At 46.7% G+C, this 22,424-nt stretch overlaps 1 protein-coding gene across 1 annotated transcript in view; it reads left to right on the top strand.

Moving 5' to 3' along the window:
• The window catches only part of FREM2 (FRAS1 related extracellular matrix 2), a 281,323-nt gene that overhangs the window by 108,781 nt on the left and 150,118 nt on the right, over positions 1-22,424 (top strand). The window contains exon 4 of the mRNA XM_089690817.1: positions 13,487-13,717. Within this exon, the coding sequence (XP_089546943.1) occupies positions 13,487-13,717 (231 nt within the window). The remainder of the gene's footprint in view (positions 1-13,486; positions 13,718-22,424) is intronic.

The raw sequence follows: 22,424 nt of genomic DNA, 5'->3' as shown, positions 1-22,424 counted from the left end.
CCTCTTAAACTTAGTTTAAACTCATAGTGCAGATAGCAGCTAAACACCTAAAGTATTAAATAACTAGAGATAGTGGAAGACATTGAGAAGAGTGGAATGGTTGAGATATTGGGACAATGCATTTTATTATGGAGTCTGAAACACATTGCTGCACACGCACTCTATCTGTTTCCTATAGAGCTTTGCCCGGTTAAATGTTTGCCAGAAATTCCATGGGTCATTTGAAGATGACAACACACGGTGCTACATATAAATAACTCTGTGTCATAGTTGGCATTTGGTCTATGAAACTTTATCCATTGCTTTTAATTTGCTAGATTGTAACAATGCAATGGGCTACTTTCTATTGACAGATAAAATCATTAATTTAGTACATATAATGTATCAACTAAAAAATAGCAATACCATTTGCAATACAGTGAATTCTTTTTGCACAAATTATATTTATGTTATGTTTAAAGTCCAATAGAAAATAAATGCTGTGTTTTCTGGCAAAGCAGCACTGTAACTGCATTCTGGACATACGTTGGGGTGCCAATCAAAACTAATATCACAGACATACAGACAATCGTTATATTTGGCAATCCAACATACACTATATTGCCAAAAGTATTGGGGCACCCCTCCAAATCATTGGATTCAGGTGTTCCAATCACCTTCATGGCCACAGGGGTAAAAAATCAAGCGCCTAGGCATGCAGACTGCTTCTACAAACATTTGTGAAAGAATGGGTCGCTCTCAGGAGCTCAGTGAATTCAAGTGTGGTAACATGATAGGTTGCCTCCTGTGCAATAAGTCCATCTGTGAAATTTCCTTGCTACTAAATATCCCACGGTCCACTGTTAGTGGTATTATAACAAAGTGGAAGCAACTGGGAACAACAGCAACCAAGTGGTAGGCCACATAAAATGACAGAGCGAGGTCAGAGCATGCTGAAACATACAGTGCGCAGAAGTCACCAACTGTCTGCAGAGTCAATAGCTAAAGACCTCCAAACTTTACCTGGTCTTCAGATTAGCACAACAACAGTGTGTAAAGAGCTTCATGGAATGGGTTTCCATGGCCGAGCAGCTGCATCCAAGCCTTACATCACCAAGTGCAATGCAAAGCGTCGGATGCAGTGGTGTAAAGCAGGCCTCCACTGGACTCTATAACAGTGGAGACATGTTCTCTGGAGTGACAAATCACGCTTCTCTGTCTGGGGTTTGGGGTGGAGGAACTTGACTGGCCTGCACAGAGTCCTGACCTCAACCCGATAGAACACCTATGGAATAAATTAGAGTGGAGACTGTGATCCAGGCCTTCTTGCCTGACATCATTGCCTGACCTCACAAATGTGCTTCTGGAAGAATGATCAAACATTCCCATAGACACCCTCCTAAACCTTGTGGACAGCCTTCCTAGAAGAGTTGAAACTGTTATAGCTGCAAAGGGTGGGCCAACTCAATATTGAACCCTACAGACTAAGACTGAGATGCCATTAAAGTTCATGACTAGTGCACCCGAGATAGGTTCATCCAGACCCCACTACACCACCATTACCCTTCCATACCAATCCCCTTTACTTACTATACTTACAGAAAACATAACACCAATTTTGAGTAAAATGGCCAACACGGCCTTTTATTAACAAATCAAGTTTAAACACATCAACCATTCCTTATAACAGAAAACATAAAGAGTTGTCGTTGGTCTTTGAAGGCACCCCCAAAACGATCCGAAATGCACCTGCGGACAACCATATTCCACTAGGCCTCCAGCCGCAACCAACCAGCTCGGAGACAACCATACCGTCCGCAGTGCAGCACCACCAGCTTCCAGTTAAACCTTGGTTAACTGGAATGTTCCCGGGCACACCATACCAACGATGGGTCCCACACCATTTTTGTACCTCCAAGATAAGAACCGCCTCCAAAGACCAACCACCGCCACAGCACGCTGGGTGAGCCCTTGCCCATGCGTGCCATGCCAAAAACAAACCCCTCTGAACTCCTTCCTGTAGACCCAGAGACCATAAATCTGTTACAACCGCATTCAGATGCACCCCATCACTCCAAAGATACCTCCAACTATCCACCTCCAGCTCCAAATGCCGGACCACCAGCCCCCCATTACGGATAAAGAAGCGCCCCACCTCCTTGTCGACCTTCAGATCGTTGCCACCCGCATGAAGCACCAGGACATCCAGTGGGCCATCCCGTCGAGCCAAACGCTGCCCCTCATGTAGCACACGACCCCACAACATACCCGGCACACCCATCCAACGGACAGAAGCCTCCAGCCTAGCCAACCAAGCTGCCTACCAGTAGGCCTCACATCAGACCACCGGGCCCCCCAAGAACACATAAGAGTGACCCAGGATCCACACCAGGCCACACCGCTCCCTCTAAAAGAAAAGGACATTCAATACCCCCAGGACAATACATCACCCAGACAGGACAGACACTCCCCCCAGGCCATGGACAACAGAACACGGGACCCAACCCACTAGTCCCCCAACAGATGCGGACGAACGTACAGGCGAAATCTCCGTGAATCCCACCTACCAATACGTGTGACCCATCATCCGACAAACCCCACCCAGCCACATGACACAAACACCTCGAAGCCCGAAAGACACACAGACTGCAGATGCACAAACAAAGACCCTAACAACTCAAAAGACGCCGTGGATCCCTTCAGCGATGAGCCCTAGGGGAACCCCGAAGGGCCTGTCGAACCCAAAAGGCTTTTGTGAAATCCCGACACCCCCGCAACTTAAAGAAGAAGGCCAAACCAGCCAACCAGCGATCCAACGCAGCAGCCGACACCCCCCGCTCTAATTTCCGTGCCAAAATTACAACACAGCGAAACCCACCTAAGGCCCCCATGGATCAATATTGACCCGCTGCAGCAGGTCCACCACTCCCGCCAGAAGTTGAGTATGCAGACCATGTCGCCTCACTCACCGACTACTGGATCCAGCCTGCAACGACCCCAAGGCAATATCCCACAGCCAGTCGGGACAAGGAACCCCGCGGTGCTCCTCCCCCAGCGCCAACCCTCGGAATGTGTTCCACTGAAAATGAGACAAAGCGGCAGCCAGAGAGTGTTCAACCCCAGGGAGATGCACAGCATGGAGAAAAATGGTCAGCCGCAGGCAACGCAACACTAAATGGCAAAGCAGGCCAAGCATCGGCCGCGAAGAAGCTGAGACCCGATTGATGACCTGAACCACCCCCAAAATGTTACACCAAAAATGAACCTGTACTTTCGAAAATGCTCCCCCCACACTGCAACCGCCAGCACCATCGGAAAAAATACCAACAGCACCAAGATACGAAGAAAAAAAACCCCGCCTCCCGCCAGTAAGCAGGCCACGGAGCCGCACTCCACCGACCCCGGCAAAAGGCCCCATATCCCACGGAAGCCGCCACATCCGGGAACAAATCCAGGTCAAAATGGCTCCCAGGGCCAGACGTCCACAGAGCCCTCCTGTTGAAGGAATCCAAAAAGGTGTGCCAAATCTGCAAGTCTGCCCGATGCTCCCGAGTCAAGCAAATAAAATGTAAAGGGGAGGTACCCCCGCCGTCGCCAGTCCGCGGCAGAACACCCAACCCATCGGCAGGATACGGCAAGCTTTGCCCAACAACGACTGCCAGGCCCGCAGCTGAATCTTACGCTTGCCCAGCACCCCACGAAGCTCAACTTGTAAGGCCAACAGCTTGTCCTCAGGCAGCCGGCACTCCACAGCTCCTGAATCCAAACAATGCCCAGGAAAGTAATCACCGAAGCTGGGCCCTCCGTATTGTCCAACACCAGCGGAACAACGAAATGTTGTGCAATGTGTTGCAAAGTGGCCAGCAAAACTGCCCATACCCCGGACGCTGGTGGACCCACACAAAGAAAATCATCTAAATAATGGATGACCGCATTCACCCCCGAGACATCCTGCACCACCCACTCCATGCACGAACTGAACTTCTTGAGCAAAGCGCAGGATATAAAACACCCCATGGGAAGGCACTTCACAACGTAAAACGAGCCCTCCCAACGACAACCCAAGACACGAAAACTGTCCGGATGTACCCGCAACAGCCGAAACGCTGACTCAATATCCCATTTCACCAGGAGCGCACCGTGCCCATACCGACGAACCCAGAAAACTGCCGCATCGAACGACGTATAATACACCGCACCTGACTCTGTATCGATGGCGTCGGTCACCGACCCCCCTGTCGGGAAGGACAGGTGAGGAATTAACCGAAACGCATTAGGCTCCTGTTCGGGCACAACCCCCCAAGGGAGAAAAAGAAAACGGGCCGCCTATGCGGTCTAACCCCACTTCCTTACGCAACTTAGCCGAAACCACTTCTGCATACTGCAAGGCCGACCGTGAGTTCCGAGCTAAGGGAGGAATCTTTGTCAAAGTACACGGGATGCGGAAACCCTCCGAAAAACCTTGCCGCCTGATCAGGGTATCTATTTAGGAAAGGCCGCATCCTTTCCACCCTCACCGGTGTCGTCCCTTATACCCGCAAGCTCTCCGGAAAGGCCTCTACCCCGCTTGAAACAGCGCAACAAAGAATGGGTGCCACCGCACCCGGAACATTCGTGCTTAAAAACGGCAGGACCCTCCGAAAACGACAAGCACCCTAATGGAACCGCCAGCAGAACCCCTACGCTTTGAGGCCGATTGTCCCGGGGAGAACGAACCACCGGCCCCCACCCCAAAAAACAGACCAGAGGGCCTCGCCGGAGTCATAAGCCGCATCCAAAGGCCACTGACCTTATTGTCCCAGCGCAACGACGGGTGAACCGCCCTACGCTGCCGAAACTGTTCATCGCACCGTAGCCCTGCGATCCCCCCGTAAACCCAGTGAGCCTCACTAATAGCGTCAAGGTAACAGAAAAGCGCCGAGCAATGCTCAGGGGCCATTTCCCCAGTGACACTGGCCATAATCGCGAAAGCCTGCAACCAATTAGCAAAAGTACGCGGGATAAACCGAAAAAAAACGCCGCTTCTCCGCGTCCTCCCACCTGCCCTCGGCAACCCTCGACTCATCGACAGGCAGCCGCTCCAAGAGCAAGAGCGTGAAGATCTCGACATACACACCTCACCCAATCTTCTCTCGTACATCCGAATGTAATTGCGCACCAACGGGCCCTCGAACCACACGTACACTGCGAAGCCGCCCAGCCCTGGCACCCCCCGCACCCTCACCCAAAACCGTGGATGGGGCCACCGAGCCCAGAGCACCGGTCACCGCCGTAACCACCCCTGACCCTGAACCCGGAGAAGAAGAAAACACCAGGCCTCGCGAGTCCCCACTATCCTGCCCTAGGCCCCCGCAAACATCCCCACGAGCAGGCGGGAACCACACAGAAGCAGGCCCAGCGCCCCCACTACCGCCCAGCGCAAAGCGCCGCAACAAGTTCCCAGCCGGACCACAAATCGCAGACACCTGCACCAATACCCAACGAGATGACGCTGCCCTCCGACACCGCAGAAGCCCGCCCCCCCAACAGGTCCCGGAGAGCAGCTGAAAAGAAGAGAGCAGACCCAAAAACCGGTAACTCGCCAGGCTGCCCAGGAGATGTCCCAGCAGCCGTGCGTCCCAAAATCCACCGGCACCGAGCGGCCAGCTGTCGCCCCCGTATCGGGTTCCGACAGCTCGCCCTCCGATCGGTCCTCCTCCTCTCGATAACTGGATGGCCTCCCAGTCCCAGGAGCCACGGGTCCCGCAGGTCTGTGCCGCTCCTGCCTCCCAGCACCAGCCACGCTCCCTGACGACCCTGGGCACTTGCCAGCCCTCCGCCTAGCGCTGCACCTGTGGATTTTTTTTTTGTAATGGAGCCGCAGCTCCATGCTGCCAGGGGCCCGCCCGCCGCAGCACCAGACAGCCCGGCAGCCGCAGCAGTACACCTCCCCCGCCGGGCACCCTCCCTGACAGGTGCCTCGTCAGCGGAGGAGCCGCTGCCACCCCGTCCTCACTGCCGTGCGGGCGGGGCTTTGTCCACGAGTGACCCCGCCCACCGAGCTCCGCCGAAAACTGGGATTCCTCCCGGCCTTCCCGTGACCAGAGGCAGGAGAGCGCCCTGCCAGCGGGGGCCGGAGGGTCCCGAGTGGGGCTCCCATCGTGGAGCTGAGCCCTGGGGTGGGTGGGGAGACCGGGGGAAAGCTCTCCGGAGGCGTAGACCTCCCAGCACATGGGCGCTCCCGCCCCCCTTCCTCTGATGACGAGCCCAGGTCCTGCAGAAAGTCAGAGACCCGGCTCCGCAGCCAGGCCCTCCCTTTGGAGGCAGCAGACTCACCCAGCTGGGCCCAACCGTCCTTCCACGACAGCTGCCCCTGCCTGCACACCTAGTCCCCAGGGAAGGTAGCCCGTACAGGACACGCTGTCGTGGAAGCTCTCTCTCCCACGTCTAGCTCCAACTGACGCCCCTCCCCAGGACACCCCACCCTAAAGTGCAGAAGACCCCACCTACACTCTCCTCTACCAACCAGATTTCCCAGCTATCCTTTACCAACCCTAATACTATCATTAACCCTTACACGTCTTCCTTCCCACTCTGGGCCTAGTCATGCCTGCCCTGCGCTAATTCTTTTCTTCTTTTATCGCTGCGGGCATTTCTCGTGCGTGTAAAGGCAGGCGTACCAATACTTTTCGCAATATAGTGTAAGCTTACTTGAAAATCTCCTTTCATGCTGTGAGTGGTAAAATAAAAGTAAAAATCAGTCAGCGCAACCCTCAAATAGTGCAATGTATTAATAAAGATTTCTTAGATTACAGATTTTCTGAACTTTATGACCCTATTTATTTCAGTACAATCTCTCAAATATTGTGATTTAAAAAACACTAAATAAATATGCACATATCCCAAACATCAATCAAAGAACAAATATCACAAACTTCTTATGACCACTGTGATCCAAAAGATGCAAAATCTCATATCTTCTTAAATACTTACCGTATTTTTCGCTCCATAAGACGCACTTTTTTCCCCCCAAAAAAGGGGGGAAAATGTCAGTGCGTCTTATGGAGCGAATATGGAGCGGCCGGTCCGGTATTTCCACTGCCGCCGTGTCAGAATACCGGGCCGGCCGCTCAGCTCTACAGCGGGACCTTATAGCGATGACTGCTGACCTTTGGGGAGGGAGGGGGAGCGGGTACCTGAATTTGACAGGTACCCGCTCCCACTTCCGTGGAGTTGTTCTTTCATCTTACCCGTTCCTCTATCCAGCGGCACGGTCTTCCCGGCTTCTGTAGTGTGGGCATGACAGCCGGGTGCCAAGTGCGCATGCGCAAGAAGCTATGCTTTTTGTGAATGGTAAGGCGGCACCTGGGACACATGACAGATCCCAGAAGCCGCCGGACCAATCACAAAGCGCAAGTGCTTCTCGCTCATGCGCACTGGGCACCCGGCTGTCATGCCGAGCGCCATTGCAGAAGCCGGGAAGACAGCGCGCGGCTGGATAGAGGAACAGGTAAGATGAAAGAACAACTCCGCGGAAGTGGGAGTGGGTATCTGTCAAATTCAGGTACCCGCTCCCCCCCCCCTCCCCAAAGGTCAGCAGTCATCCCCTGTACTATCCACAGTCTCTGGTCATCCCTGTACTATCCACAGTCTCTGGTTATCCCTGTGCTGTCCGCAGTCTCTGGTCATCCCTGTGCTGTCCGCAGTCTCTGGTCATCCCTGTGCTGTCCGCAGTCTCTGGTCATCCCTGTACTGTGTCCGCAGTCTCTGGTCATCTCCTGTACTGTGTCCGCAGTCTCTGGTCATCCCTGTACTGTGTCCGCAGTCTCTGGTCATCCCTGTACTGTGTCCGCAGTCTCTGGTCATCTCCTGTACTGTGTCCGCAGTCTCTGGTCATCTCCTGTACTGTGTCCGCAGTCTCTGGTCATCTCCTGTACTGTGTCCGCAGTCTCTGGTCATCTCCTGTACTGTCTCCGCAGTCTCTGGTCATCTCCTGTACTGTGTCCGCAGTCTCTGGTCATCTCCTGTACTGTGTCCGCAGTCTCTGGTCATCTCCTGTACTGTGTCCGCAGTCTCTGGTTATCCCTCTACTGTGTCCGCAGTCTCTGGTCATCTCCTGTACTATGTCCGCAGTCTCTGGTCATCTCCTGTACTGTGTTTGCAGTCTCTGGTCATCTCCTGTACTGTGTCCGCAGTCTCTGGTCATCTCCTGTACTGTGTCCGCAGTCTCTGGTCATCTCCTGTACTGTGTCCGCAGTCTCTGGTCATCTCCTGTACTATGTCCGCAGTCTCTGGTCATCTCCTGTACTGTGTCCGCAGTCTCTGGTCATCTCCTGTACTGTGTCCGCAGTCTCTGGTCATCTCCTGTACTGTGTCCACAGTCTCTGGTCATCTCCTGTACTGTGTTTGCAGTCTCTGGTCATCTCCTGTACTGTGTCCGCAGTCTCTGGTCATCTCCTGTACTGTGTCCGCAGTCTCTGGTCATCTCCTGTACTGTGTCCGCAGTCTCTGGTCATCTTCTGCACTGTGTCTGCAGTCCATTAGTTCAGAATTTTTTTTTTCCTGTTTTCTGCCTCTAAAACCTAGGTGCGTCTCATGGTCAGGTGCGTCTTATGGTCAGGTGCGTCTTATGGAGCGAAAAACACGGTACGTTTCCCAAATGTCAGCCATGTAATAAAATCCACAACTCCTCATCACCATTGTGATCTGAAAGTAAAAAATGTACATCAATCTTAAAGTGCTTCTTGTGTTTGAAGCAAGATTTTTCACTTTTTGATCACAGTTGTGATAAGGAGTTGTGGATTTTATTATATAGATGACATTTTGGACATTTAAAGATGGAAAATTGTAAGACAAATACACCTTGCATGCATTCATTCATCAGGTGCTCCCATTGGGGTAAAAATTGTGCAATCATACCCCAAATCATACCCCAAAGAAGCTCACATACGTTTTTTGAATGTTTGTGAATGGGCACAATAAAATAACATGGTGTTGAGCATTGAAGTGCTATTGGAAACGTGCTTTAAAGTGTTACTAAACCCACAACAGTAAAATCAGTCTATATATGCAGTAAAGCATGCTTGTTATACTCACTGTGGAACCTAAGGGGTTAATCCTACATATTGCGTAAAAAGACTATTTGATCCTGTCTGCTCTGATCCTCCCCTTCTTCTACTGTCCCCAATCCATCTGCCATAGTTCGAGCAGCAGTGACACATGCTCAGTTTGGTGTGTATTGGTAGAGAGTTTTTTGTTTTATTTGGAGGAAGAATGCATGTGATTGGCACAGGGCCAATCAGACCTGTTCAGACAGAGGGTCAGGGGTCATGCAGCCTCATAGGACACTAAAAGGAGAATGAAAACTCCTCCTACAAGATTAATCAGTGCTCGGCTAGACACTGATAGAAGTCACAAGACTGCTATATACTGCTAATGAGAAAAGATATTTAGCAGTTTATATTTACTAAAATATTTGTGTTTCCATGTACTATGGAAGACTGTGTTTAGTAACACTTTGTATTTAAGAAGATATGAGATTTTGCTGTTTTTTTGGATCACAGTGGTGATAAGAAGGTTGTGATATTTGTTCTTTGATGTTTGGGGTATGTGCATATTTATTTAGAGTTTACATATTTATTGTTTTTTAAATACCAATATTTGGGAGATTGCGCTGCACTAAATAGGGTTGTACATGTTGTGAGTGCTGCCTGTCTGCTAGCCATCTCTTTCCACATCTTCCTGATTCCCTGCATGCTTTGCAGTTCCTCCTCTGCTGTTTACATTCCATTTCCAAGGACTACATGTCCCATGGTACCTTGCTGCCTGCAAGCAGGGATTCCCGTACTGACTCCGCCTCCTGAAACTCCTCCTCTCAGCTCCTCAGAATACTTGTCCCTGAATTCAAGCAAAGTAAATGTGTGGGGGGTCTTCACAGAGTAAGTTTACAAACTTCAAGATCATTCAGATAAGGGTAGAAAATAATTGAAATACATTAGGGAAATGATTCAATGATTTTACATTTTGACCAGAGATATGCTTTACTGAACACTCACATAGTAATTCAGAAGCAGGGGTGGACTGATCATTTGGAAGTTCGGGCACTGCCCGAGGGCCCGGGGTCAGTATGGGGCCCCATGAGATGCCCTTGGTACCTTTTTCATAGGTTTTTTTGAGTTTGGGCAAGGACACAGGGGCCCCATGATCCCCTATAGCCTGGAGGCCCCATGAGCTGTCAGTCCATCCCTGTTCAGAAGTCAACATAAACGTGTGCCATCATTTCCCAGACCTGCACTGCTTCTTCACACATTTTTCTTGTACAAAAACATGAAATAATGTCAGATTTAATAGACAGCACATGTATGACATCACAGAGAAAGGAGCATGCAGGCTATGAGGGCGATGTCAGTTAGAAGAGGTCACTGATGTATCTGACAACTAACAAAATCGATGCAATGACATGTCAGTTACACAGATATCCTCTTACTGTAATAGGAACAAAAATAGTATCATATTACTGCTAGATTAACCACTTGCCCTCCAGAGGATTTACCCCCCTTTCTCACCAGGCCATTTTTTTTGTAGTACGGCGCTGTGTTATTTTAACGGACAATTGCACGGTCATGCAACGCTGCACCCAAATGAACTTTATGTTTTCCCCACAATAGAGCTTTCTTTTGGCGGTATTTGATCACCTCTGCGGTTTTTATTTTTTGCGCTATAAACAAAAAAATACTGACAATTGTGAAAAAAAAACTATGTTTTTTACTTTTTGCATAAAACACATCTAGTAAATAAAATGTAAAAAATAAAATTTCATCAAAAATTTAGGCCAAAATGCTACATGTCTTTGCTAAAAAAAATCCCAATGCGTGTAAATTAATTGGTTTACGTGAAAGGTATAGTGTCTACAAATGGTGGTATATATACTGGAATTTTTATTTATTTATATACTAGTAATAGCGGCGATCAGCGATTTATAGCGGGACTGCAGTGGGTATTCTGACACTGGGGGGGGGGACGACTAACCGCCACTGACATCCCCAGTGACACTAATACAGTGATCAGTGCTAATAAAAAGCACTGACACTGTACTAATGACACTGGGCAGGAAGGAGTTAACATCTGGGGCGATCAAAGGGTGTGCTGTGTGTGTTTTACTAGGGAAACTTACTGCTTTGTATTGCTGTGTCATGCAGAGCAATACAAATTAGCATGTTTACGCTGACAGGGGAGAGATCTGTGTTGCTTACATACAGACCTCTCCTGTCTAAATGTTCCTTGGTGATCGCCGGGTTTCGACGGGGAATTTCTGGCTGGGACCCGGTGATCAATAGCTGTAGCCGCCGATGATGGCACGGGTAGGACGGTGTGTGTGCTCCCACTACCCGGAAATGCAAAATCACATATATATATATATATATATATATATATATATACGTGATTTTGCGCAGCCCTGCCGCCCTGTAGCAGTAGTTCTGCTATAGGGCGGCGGGGAACCAGTTAAAGTTGAACTCTGTGTAAACATCAGAATATATAAGGGATGCCACTTCTTTCTCTGATAGAAACGCTGGCTGACAGCACCCTGCCCTTAGCCTGTTAATAGGACAGTTAGAAACATTCACACCTGACTGATTTAAAGTGTTACTAAACCCAGGACTCTGCATTTTTTATATCTGGTCTCCCACAGTACACAGAACATTGAAATACAATTATTTTAGTAACTATAAACTGCTAAATACCTTTTCTCGTCAGCAGTTTGAGCAGTCTTGTGACTTCTATCAGTGTCCAGCCGAGCACGGGTTAAAGCTTGTAGGAGGAATTTTCATTCTCCTATTACTGTTCTATGAGGCTGCATATCTCCTAACCTTCTGTCTGGACAATGCTGTTTGGCCCCGTGCTGATCACATGCACCCTCCCAAAGAAAAAAGAAACTCTCTAGCCATACACACTAAATTGAGCATGTGCAGAGTGACTCCTAGAGCACTGTACTATCAGTAGATGGACTGCGGACAGTAGAAGAAAGGGAGGATCAGATAAGACAGGATCAAACAGCCTTTTTTACACAATGCAGAGGATTGACTTCTGTGGTTCTACAGTGACTATAACCAGCATGCTTTGCTGCATATACAGACTTATTTTACTGTTGTGGGTTTAGTAATACTTTAAAGCACGTTTCCGGTAGCGGTTCAATGCTCAACACCACATTACCATGTTATTTTATTGTGCCCATTCACAAAAGTTCAGAAAACGTGAGCTTCTTTGGGGTGTGATTGCACATGTTTGACCTGATGAATGTATGCAAGGTGTATTTGTCTTAACAACTGTCTCCTCCTCCTGATAACTGGCTAACAGAAAAATGCTCAAGCTTATAAACCTCTGAAAACACAAGAAATTAACCCATCACACTCAAGTGTTAATCCAGCCTTAGAGGGTAACTCCACTTTTGTGGGGGTAAAAAGATGCGAAAAAACATATATATAGCATATACAATTGCTACACAAGCCAAACTACAATGGAATGTCATTAAAAATGACCTTTCCTTTTCAATCTGCAGCACTGTAATCTTCTGTAAAATTCAATGTAATATGGCGACAGAACAGAACACCCTCAGAATTGTTGTTTCCTGCTTGTGTGATTGGCTTTCTGATTTTTCCCAGAAGTCTGCACTAAGATACAAGTCAGATTTTAGGCATCCTTTGCAGCAAAATTTCATTTTGGTGCAATATTCCCAGAGTGTTAATCACTTCTAAAGGGGTGCACTTGGTTTATAATGAAAAAGTCACTCCCATTCAGAATCACTCTGCAAACAACAAACAGCTTTTTTCTTCAGAACAGAAACAGGTAGGTCTCAGCAAAGTTTGTTAAAATCACTGTAATGTATATAGATCAGTCTAAGTGCTGCATTAAAAGTGATTAAAAGAAAACTGAATTCAAGTCACTCTCAAGTACCTATACCTGCCTGAGGTTCATATTTAAGAACTACCGGGGTATCATTAAAATATATATGAACCCACAACCTATTCAGTTTAATACAGAAATGAAAGGCAAAATGTGTGTTTGTGTATGTATATATATTATAATAATGTACATTATAAATACCTTTTTTTATTTTTATAAGTGGTTACATGAGCTCCACTCTAGCTTGGAGAGCTAGGGGAGGAGAAACAGCAGTACTCTGATTTCCCAGTGAATGGCTGAGCAGGGGGCGCGTCAGCACAAGTCTGATCATTGGAGGCAGGCTGTTCTCCCAGCCAGCCAGAGAACTGACCACACTCAGATGGATGTGCTCTGGTGCCTAGCGTGGTCAGTTTGAAATAGAAAACCAGGAGGACTGGCAGGACCACCAGAAATTTCACACAACTTAAGCAATACAAAGAGAACAGGATATTTTTTAATACAAGTACATGGTACAGCAAGCACATATCGGGAAAATGAAATGTTGGGTAACACATTCTTTACAATAAATCTTCCACTCACAAAAATCATACAGACTTGTGACATTTTGCAATGTGCCTTTCTTTTCCAGGTATTGGTACCATGGATGGCACAGCAGAAAAAGACAAAGACTTCAGAGGGAAGGCTCAGAAACAAGTCCAGTTTAATCCAGGTCAGACCACAGCAACCTGGAGAGTGCGCATCCTAACTGACGGAGAGTATGAACAATCTGAAACCTTCCAGATCGCTCTGTCAGAGCCTGTCATGGCGGCCTTGGAGTTTCCAGAAATTACAACAGTGGAGATCATTGACCCTGGTGATGGTATGCAGTGGACGTATTCAGTTTTATTTAGTAAAGCATTACTAAGAATAGTAATAATATGTAAATTGTAATAACTTGTGGCAACCAATCACATTTCAGTTTACTGATAACAGAGAAGTGAGAAATGAAGACTGAATGGCTGCTGATTGCTTCAAGAATTGAAAAACAAATGATATTGTTTTAGTGAACTGTGACTGGGCTCATTGTCAAGAAAAAATGTAAATTATTTAATGGGTATTTATTACTAAAGGACCAAATGAGCCACAATATTATTTTGGTATCTTGTCAGTGAATACAGCACAATAGTTATCTTAAAGTGACTGTAAACAAAATATATGTATAGATTTTTTAAATATGAAACAGGTTTATTCTTACCTGCTCTATGTAATGGTTTTACGCAAAGAGTCCATGATCCTCCTCTTCTCGGGTCCCCCTCCAGCACTCCTGGCTCCTCCTCTTCTCAGTGGTACCCCATAGGAAAATACTTCCTATCGGGGGCCTCCTGCATGCTCGCTCCTGAGCCCCACTGTCTGTGCCTGTAGACTCAGACATCGAGACTTGGCCCTGCCCCCTTATCACTAGCTTTGATTGACATCAGCCAGTGGCTCTTGCTACTGTATCTGAGCCAACGAGGGGAGAGAGAGACAGCACATGATCGAGATCAGGCTCAGAAGAGTATTGGGGGGGGGGGGGACTACATTCAAAAGGTTTTTTACCTTAATGGATAGAATGCATTACGGTAAAAGTACCTTTAACCTTTACAACCACTTTAAGCTAGCAAAAGTGTGTCCTTTCCAATGCTGCAAAAATTGGGTGTGACAGTGGCAGTATGTATTGGAGAGAAGTGGGGGGTTATGGCGAGTCGGTATGTGCAGGAGAGGAGTGTAAGGAATATGATATAGACAGTATGTGCTTTAGAAGAGTGCGGAATGAATGATGAGGCCAGTATGTGCTGGAGAAGAGTGCAAAATGTATGATGAGGCCAGTATATGCAGGAGAAGAGTGCGGAATGTATGATGAGGCCAGTATGTGCAGGAGAAGAGTGCGGAATGTATGATGAGGCCAGTATGTGCAGGAGAAGAGTGCGGAATGTATGATGAGGCCAGTATGTGCTTTAGAAGAGTGCGGAATGTATGATGAGGCCAGTATGTGCAGGAGAAGAGTGCGGAATGTATGATGAGGCCAGTATGTGCAGGAGAAGAGTGCGGAATGTATGATGAGGCCAGTATGTGCTGGAGAAGAGTGCAAAATGTATGATGAGGCCAGTATGTGCAGGAGAAGAGTGCGGAATGTATGATGAGGCCAGTATGTGCAGGAGAAGAGTGCGGAATGTATGATGAGGCCAGTATGTGCAGGAGAAGAGTGCGGAATGTATGATGAGGCCAGTATGTGCAGGAGAAGAGTGCGGAATGTATGATGAGGCCAGTATGTGCAAGAGAAGAGTGCGGAATGTATGATGAGGCCAGTATGTGCAGGAGAAGAGTGCGGAATGTATGATGAGGCCAGTATGTGCAGGAGAAGAGTGCAGAATGTATGATGAGGCCAATATGTGCAGGAGAAGAGTGCGGAATGTATGATGAGATCACTATGTGCAGGAGAAGAGTGCGGAATGTATGATGAGGCCAGTATGTGCAGGAGAAGAGTGCGGAATGTATGATGAGGCCAGTATGTGCAGGAGAAGAGTGCGGAATGTATGATGAGGCCAGTATGTGCAGGAGAAGAGTGCGGAATGTATGATGAGGCCAGTATGTGCAGGAGAAGAGTGCGGAATGTATGATGAGGACAGTATGTGCAGCAGAAGAGTGTGGAATGTATGATGAGGCCAGTATGTGCAGGAGAAGAGTGTGGAATGTATGATGAGGCCAGTATGTGCAGGAGAAGAGTGCGGAATGTATGATGAGGCCAGTATGTGCAGGAGAAGAGTGCGGAATGTATGATGAGGCCAGTATGTGCAGGAGAAGAGTGCGGAATGTATGATGAGGCCAGTATGTGCAGGAGAAGAGTGCGGAATGTATGATGAGACCACTATGTGCAGGAGAAGAGTGTGGAATGTATGATGAGGCCAGTATGTGCAGGAGAAGAGTGCGGAATGTATGATGAGGCCAGTATGTGCAGGAGAAGAGTGCGGAATGTATGATGTGGCCAGTATGTGCAGGAGAAGAGTGCGGAATGTATGATGTGGCCAGTATGCGCAGGAGAAGAGTGCGGAATGTATGATGTGGCCAGTATGCACAGGAAAAGAGTGCAGAATGTATGATGAGGCCAGTATGCGCAGGAAAAGAGTGCAGAATGTATGATGAGGCCAGTATGTGCAGGAAAAGAGTGCAGAATGTATGATGAGATGAGACCAGTGTGTGTAGGAGAAGAGTGCAGAATGTATGATGAGGCCCGTAATGCAGGAAAGGAGTGAGGAAGGTAATGAGGCCAGGAAGTGTGGAAGAAGAGTGTAAAAGGTATGATGAGGCTAGTATGTAAAGGAGAGGAGTGTAGAAGGTATGAAGAAGCCAGAACATGTGAAAGAGGAGTGTGGAAGGTATGATAAAGCCAGTATGCACAGGAGAGGAATGCAGAGAGTATTGTGAGGCCAGTATGTGCAGGAGAGGAGTATGGAGGGTATGATGAGACCAGTACGTACAGGAAAGGAGTGAGGAAGGTAATGAGGCCAGAAAGTGTGGGAGAAGAGTGTAAAAGGTGTGATGAAGCTAGTATGTAAAGGAGAGGAGTGTGGAAGGTATGAAGAAGCCAGAACATGTGAAAGAGGAGTGTGGAAGGTATGATGAGGCCAGTATGTGCAGAAAAGGAGTGTGGAAGGTATGATAAAGCCAGTATGCGCAGGAGAGGAATGCGGAGAGTATTGTGAGGCCAGTATGTGCAGGAGAGGAGTATGGAGGGTATGATGAGACCAGTATGTACAGGAGAGGAGTGCAGAGGGTATGATGGGGCCAGTATGTACAGAAGAGGAGTGCAGAGGGTATGATGTGGCCAGTATGTACACGACAGGAGTGCGGAGGGTATGATGAGGCCAGTATGTACAGGAGAGGAGTGTGGAGGGTATGATGTGGCCAGCATGTACACAACAGGAGTGCGGAGGGTATGATGAGGCCAGTATGTACAGGAGAGGAGTGTGCAGGGTATGGTGAGACCAGTATGTGCAGGAGAGGAGTGTGGAGGGTATGGTGAGACCAGTATGTGCAGGAGAGGAGTGTGGAGGGTATGATGAGACCAGTATGTACAGGAGAGGAGTGCAGAGGGTATGATGGGGCCAGTATGTACAGGAGAGGAGTGCAGAGGGTATGATGGGGCAAGTATGTACAGAAGAGGAGTGCAGAGGGTATGATGTGGCCAGTATGTACACGACAGGAGTGCGGAGGGTATGATGAGGCCAGTATGTGCAGGAGTGGAGTGTGGAAGGTATGTTGAGACCAGCACATGCAGGAAAGGAGTGTGGAAGTTAATGAGGCCAGGAGTGTGAAATCTATGATGAGGTCAGTATGTGAAGGAGAGGAGTGTGGAAGGTAGGAAGAGGCCAGGACATGTGGTAGAGGAGTGTGTAAGGTATGATGAGACCAGTATGCACAGGAGAGCAGTGCAGAGGGTATTGTGAGGCCAGTATATGCAAGCGAGAAGTGCGGAGGGTATGATGAGGCCAGTGTGTCCAGGAGAGGAGTGTGGAGGGTATGATGTGGCCAGTATGGCCAGGAGAGGAGTACGGAGGGTATGATGAGGCCAGTATGTCCAGAACAGGAGTGCAGAGGGTATGATGAAGCCAGTATGTCCAGGAAAGGAGTGTGGAAGGTCGGAGGGTATGATGAGGCCAGTATGTCCAGGAAAGGAGTGTGGAAGGTCGGAGGGTATGATGAGGCCAGTATGTCCAGAACAGGAGTGCAGAGGGTATGATGAGGCCTGTAAATGCAGGAGGTTATGATGGGGAGAGAGTGTGGACAGCGTACACAATGTGCAGGCAGAAAATGTGGGAGGACAGGTTAGCACAGGATAAAAGTTTATATATATTTTTATTGTAGTGACAGGTTCTTAGTAAAGACTCCAGACACAAACACAGCAAAACTGTTTGCAAAGTAACATCTCTGCCCTGCACATTGCACCTGCTGAGTGGCTGTCCTTTGTAACATCTCTTCCCGCACATTACCCCCACAGAGCAACTGCCCTTTGTTAATGCTGCGCACTATATGCAGTAAGTCAGCAGAGAGGCAGGACATGGGTGGACAGGTTGTGAGGTGGTGGGATATGTAAGGAAGAGTGTATGGCCAAACTGGAGATAGTTGTGGTGGCGTTGGACAGCGGTGAAGTCATTTATGGAATGTATTTACAACAAAGAGGGGTGAGTGCTATGGAAGTGTGATTTTTTTTTTTTGCTGGCACAATTGTGTGAGGTGTAGGGACAGGGAGGAGGAAGAAAAATCACTACTGAAGGCAGAATTTCCCACTGGCAAACCAAAACTTCAACATAGACATTAAGAAACCCCAACGTTCAGCTTTTATATTATGAAGGATTGTATCCTATATGTAGCAAAGGCATAAGAGGCTCTGCAGCTTCTTTGGAGGGTCAGTGCCTGGAATCAAAACCTAAACTGCACTTGTATAAAGCCAGAGAGGTTGATTTACTAAAGGCAAATAGACTGTTCACTTTGCAAGTACAGTTTCCCTCTGCTCTTCTCCATCACGCAATCATGTAAAAGCAGAAATGCTGGGTTTCTTTTTTTTTTTTGCACTTGACAGGATATTCTTTGCAAACTGAAGCTTTACCTCATTTACTAAGCTCTGGAGAACATTCCCTTGTATAGTGTAATTACACTTGCAAATTGTCCATTTTATTTGTCTTTAGTAAATCAACCCAAGAGGGGCTCATAATTCTACAATAATTAAAGTATAGGTCCCCCTGGAACTTTTCTGGGGGTCTGATCGTAGCTAAAGTTGGGTTGGTGTAGAAAATACAGCTATAGAGGGTCCAATCCTCTAGGCCTACATGCAGTCGTCAGTTTACTCATATGCTACAGCTGCACTGAAATAATGTAGTTTAAACATTGTGCCACAGGTAATAATCACTGAGCCACATATCTAAGCATAGCAGAAGTTTCAGATGAAACTGAAGTTTATGACTGCCAATTGCAAATTGTTTATTTTTGACACAGAACCTGGTACAAGGAGCACAAAACATGGCCCCCAATCATTGCAAAAAGTAATTTGGTCTGATGAGTAATGTGTATTATGACCATTTGGATTTACCTTTGGAGAAATCCAAAAGATGTGCTTAACACTCAATTAGGGGAATTTATTAAAACTGGAGATGTGCATGGCAACCAGTCAGCTGCTATCTTCAGCTCGATTAGATAAAGTGGTTGTAAACCTCAGACATTAAATATGAACAAAGCACATCCCTCTATAGTGTGTACTTAGTATCTTAATCCAGAGCACCAAGTGTAATTTCTGTCTTTATAAATTCGGTACTTTGAACGGATATAGAGAAGAGTGTACTACAGATAAACAGGTACAACTTATTTGTTTTATCTCTGTGTATCACCTGAGGCTAGTCCATTCACTGGGTATATGTAAGGGTTTACAACCACTTTAAGTCTCAGTACGGTGTCTACTGAGGAGAGCAGGAGAGGAGGCCATTTGAATTGGTGAAAAAGTAAAACACTATGAGATGAAATAGTGATCCAATAAAAATTATTTCAATGTGTATTTTCTGTGTATCATCTGAGGCCGGTCACTTCTCTGGGTATATGTAAGGATTTACAACCACTTTAAGCTTTGAAAAATGAAAGATAGAATCTGATGCCATGCCATGCACATCTGCTCCAGTTTTGATAAATTCCCCTCAGTGTCTGTTTCTATCTGTTAAATATGGAGGGGGATCTATAATGAAAGGAGCAGCCTTCTTATGGGGGTCTGAAGGAATGACTATTATCCTGTATAGCCATATAGTACCCAAAGAATATGAAGGCATCTTCCATACCTTATGATGCAAGCCATTGTTCTGTTATAATGTTCCCCTATTCCAGAATGATAATGCACCACTGCACATCACTAAACAATCACAATAATAGTTGTATGAATAGCAGGATAAAATCAAATAATTTCCACGGCCACTTTAATCGGCAAAGGTAAACATCATTGAACTTTCAAGGGAGATTTTTAGATCACAGTGCAAAAATGATTTCCGCATTCTTTAACCCTCAAAGATCCAGAGGCTTTCCTTCTTAAAATCCCACCGGACACTGTTTAGGACCTGTATAACAGCATTCTGGAAAATATGTAGGCTGTTTGAAGGCAAAGAGTAGTACTATTGTTTCTTAAAGTGGTAATAAACCAAAAGCTAACATTATGTTGTAGCTTACCAATTCTTAGATGTGAGGACTGCATTAGTTTTCTTTTTAGGCTTTCTTTCTTTTATTTTCACCTGTTGATGCAGCTAGTAAGTCTGTTGTGTATTAACCACTTCAAGTCCGGACACTTTTACCCCCTTCCTGTCCAGGCTAATTTTCAGCTTTCAGTGCTATCACACTTTGAATGACAATTGCGTAGCCATACAACACTGAATGTTTTAGCATTTTTTTTAGACAGATAAAACATTATTTTGGTGGTGTTTATTCACCACTGGGATTTTTATGTTTTTTTGCTATATAAATGAAAAAGTCCAAACATTTTGAAAAAAGTGTTTTTCTTATAAAATTTTGCAAATAAATAATTTTTCTTCATAAATCTTGGCCAAAATGTATTCAGTTATCTTTTTAGTAAAAAAAAAAATAAAACTTTATTTTGGTGGTATTTATTTACCACTGGGATTTTTTTTTTTTTTTTGCTATATAAATGAAAAAGTCCAAAAAATTAAAAAAAAATGTTTTTTCTTATAACATTTTGCAAATTAATAATCTTTCTTCATAAATCTTGGCTAAAATATATTCAATTATATTTTTAGTAAAAAATAACCCAAAATAGTTTATAACCAAATATTATAATTTTTCAAAAACATTTTTTACATTTTTATTTTATTTTTTTATAGTAATTTTTTTTAAACATACTGTAACCCTAGCAGTACAGTGTTGTACAGCTGCTCTGGGATGGTGGTTTGGAAAGCCCAGATGCAAGGTTCCCTACCCGCCATCCCAGAGCATCAGTGGAGGAAGCACACAGCTGCAGTAGAGAGCAGAGCCAATGCTTCTTGTATAATGTCAGCTCCTGACACATGGGGAGTGATGGCAAACGCATTACGCCTGGGACAGCAGCAGCCAGTGATATCTGCAGGGTGATTCCTGGAGTGAACATTGTGTTTAAAGGTTAGGGTTTTTTTTTTTATTAAAATCACAGCAATGGGCTTATCTGTTCTACTTCTGCACTGGTTACTTTCAAACTGATTTGCAAGTGCGGTGCTATGCACCTGTGGGTTACATACGCTGAGCCATAGACTTCTGTTATTACCTGCGGGTTTGGTGCTTTCTGAAAGTGCACCACATGTGAAGGATATAATAGAATTCTATGGCAAAGTGAAACTAACCCACAAGTACACTGCCCTTCACCTGCGGGTAAACCGCATTGCATCATTGTGAAAGCAGCCTTGGGCCCCTTGCCCATGATCTGTCCGATTGGGTCCACCTGTCCGTTTTTCAGACTAGCCCAATTGGACCCTCCATTCACCTCTATGGTGGATCGAATCGAAGGGCCCATAGAATAGAGTGGACAAGAACCTGTCATCTGTCCCCGCCACTCATTGTAGCCGCAACCAGTTGCCAAGTCGCTTAAAGTGGTTGTAAATGCTGAAGGTTTTTTACTTTCATGAATTCTATGCTTGAAGGTAAAAAACCTCCTGTGTGCAGTATCCCCCCCCCCCCAGCCCCCTCAATACTTACCTGAGCCTCATCGCGGTCCAGCGTTCTGAATGACAGCCTCGGCTGTTCCGGGTCCCTGCCCGCTCATTGGCTGAGACAGCAAGAGGGAGCCATTGGCTCCTGCTGCTGTCAATCACAGCCAGTTAGCCAATGAGGAGAGAGGGCAGGGCCAGGCCTTGGCTCCATGTGTGAATGGAGTTTCTTGCTGTGGGGGGCACCTGACAGACAGGAGGAGCCAGAAGAGCCTGCGGGGAGCCCGAAAAGAGGAGGGTCCAGGGTGCAAAACCACTGAACACAGTAGGTAAGTATAGATATGTTTGTTATTTTACAAAAAAAATGAACCTTTAGAATCACTTTGTTGCCCTCGCTCTTCAAAAAGTTGGGCACCCGTGAGTTAGAGGGATGGGCCAAACCATTTACCACTAACAGGGTTGCTTACAATGATCAGCATTTTTTATTTATGTACAATTTTTATCACAAAAAAAAAAAAAAAAACTGTAACTGCCTAAAAAGAATTAGCTGGAGTTTGGCTTCAATTTATCAATGTATATTAACCACTTGCCAACCGCGCATAGCCGAAAAACGGCTTCACCGCGGCCGGCCAGTTCTGAGTGGACGTCATATGACGTCCTCCCAGAACGCGCTCTCCTGCGCGCCCCAGGGGGCGCGCACCCGGCGATCTCCGTGATCGCTGTGTCCTACGGACACAGCTGATCACGTGATGTGGTGAAAGGCCGATCCCACCGGCCTTTTACCACGTGATCAGCGGTGTCCAATGACACGCTGATCACAGGGAAATGCAAGTGCCGGTTCTCGGCTGCACTTTCCTCACGCTGTCAGATCGTGAGGAAAGTACTGCC

Source organism: Staurois parvus, unplaced genomic scaffold (genome assembly GCF_062004578.1).
Source record: "Staurois parvus isolate SC_StPar_1 unplaced genomic scaffold, SC_StPar_1.0 ptg000544l, whole genome shotgun sequence".
Classification (NCBI taxonomy): domain Eukaryota; kingdom Metazoa; phylum Chordata; class Amphibia; order Anura; family Ranidae; genus Staurois; species Staurois parvus.
This window is presented reverse-complemented; position numbering and strand designations above follow the sequence as displayed.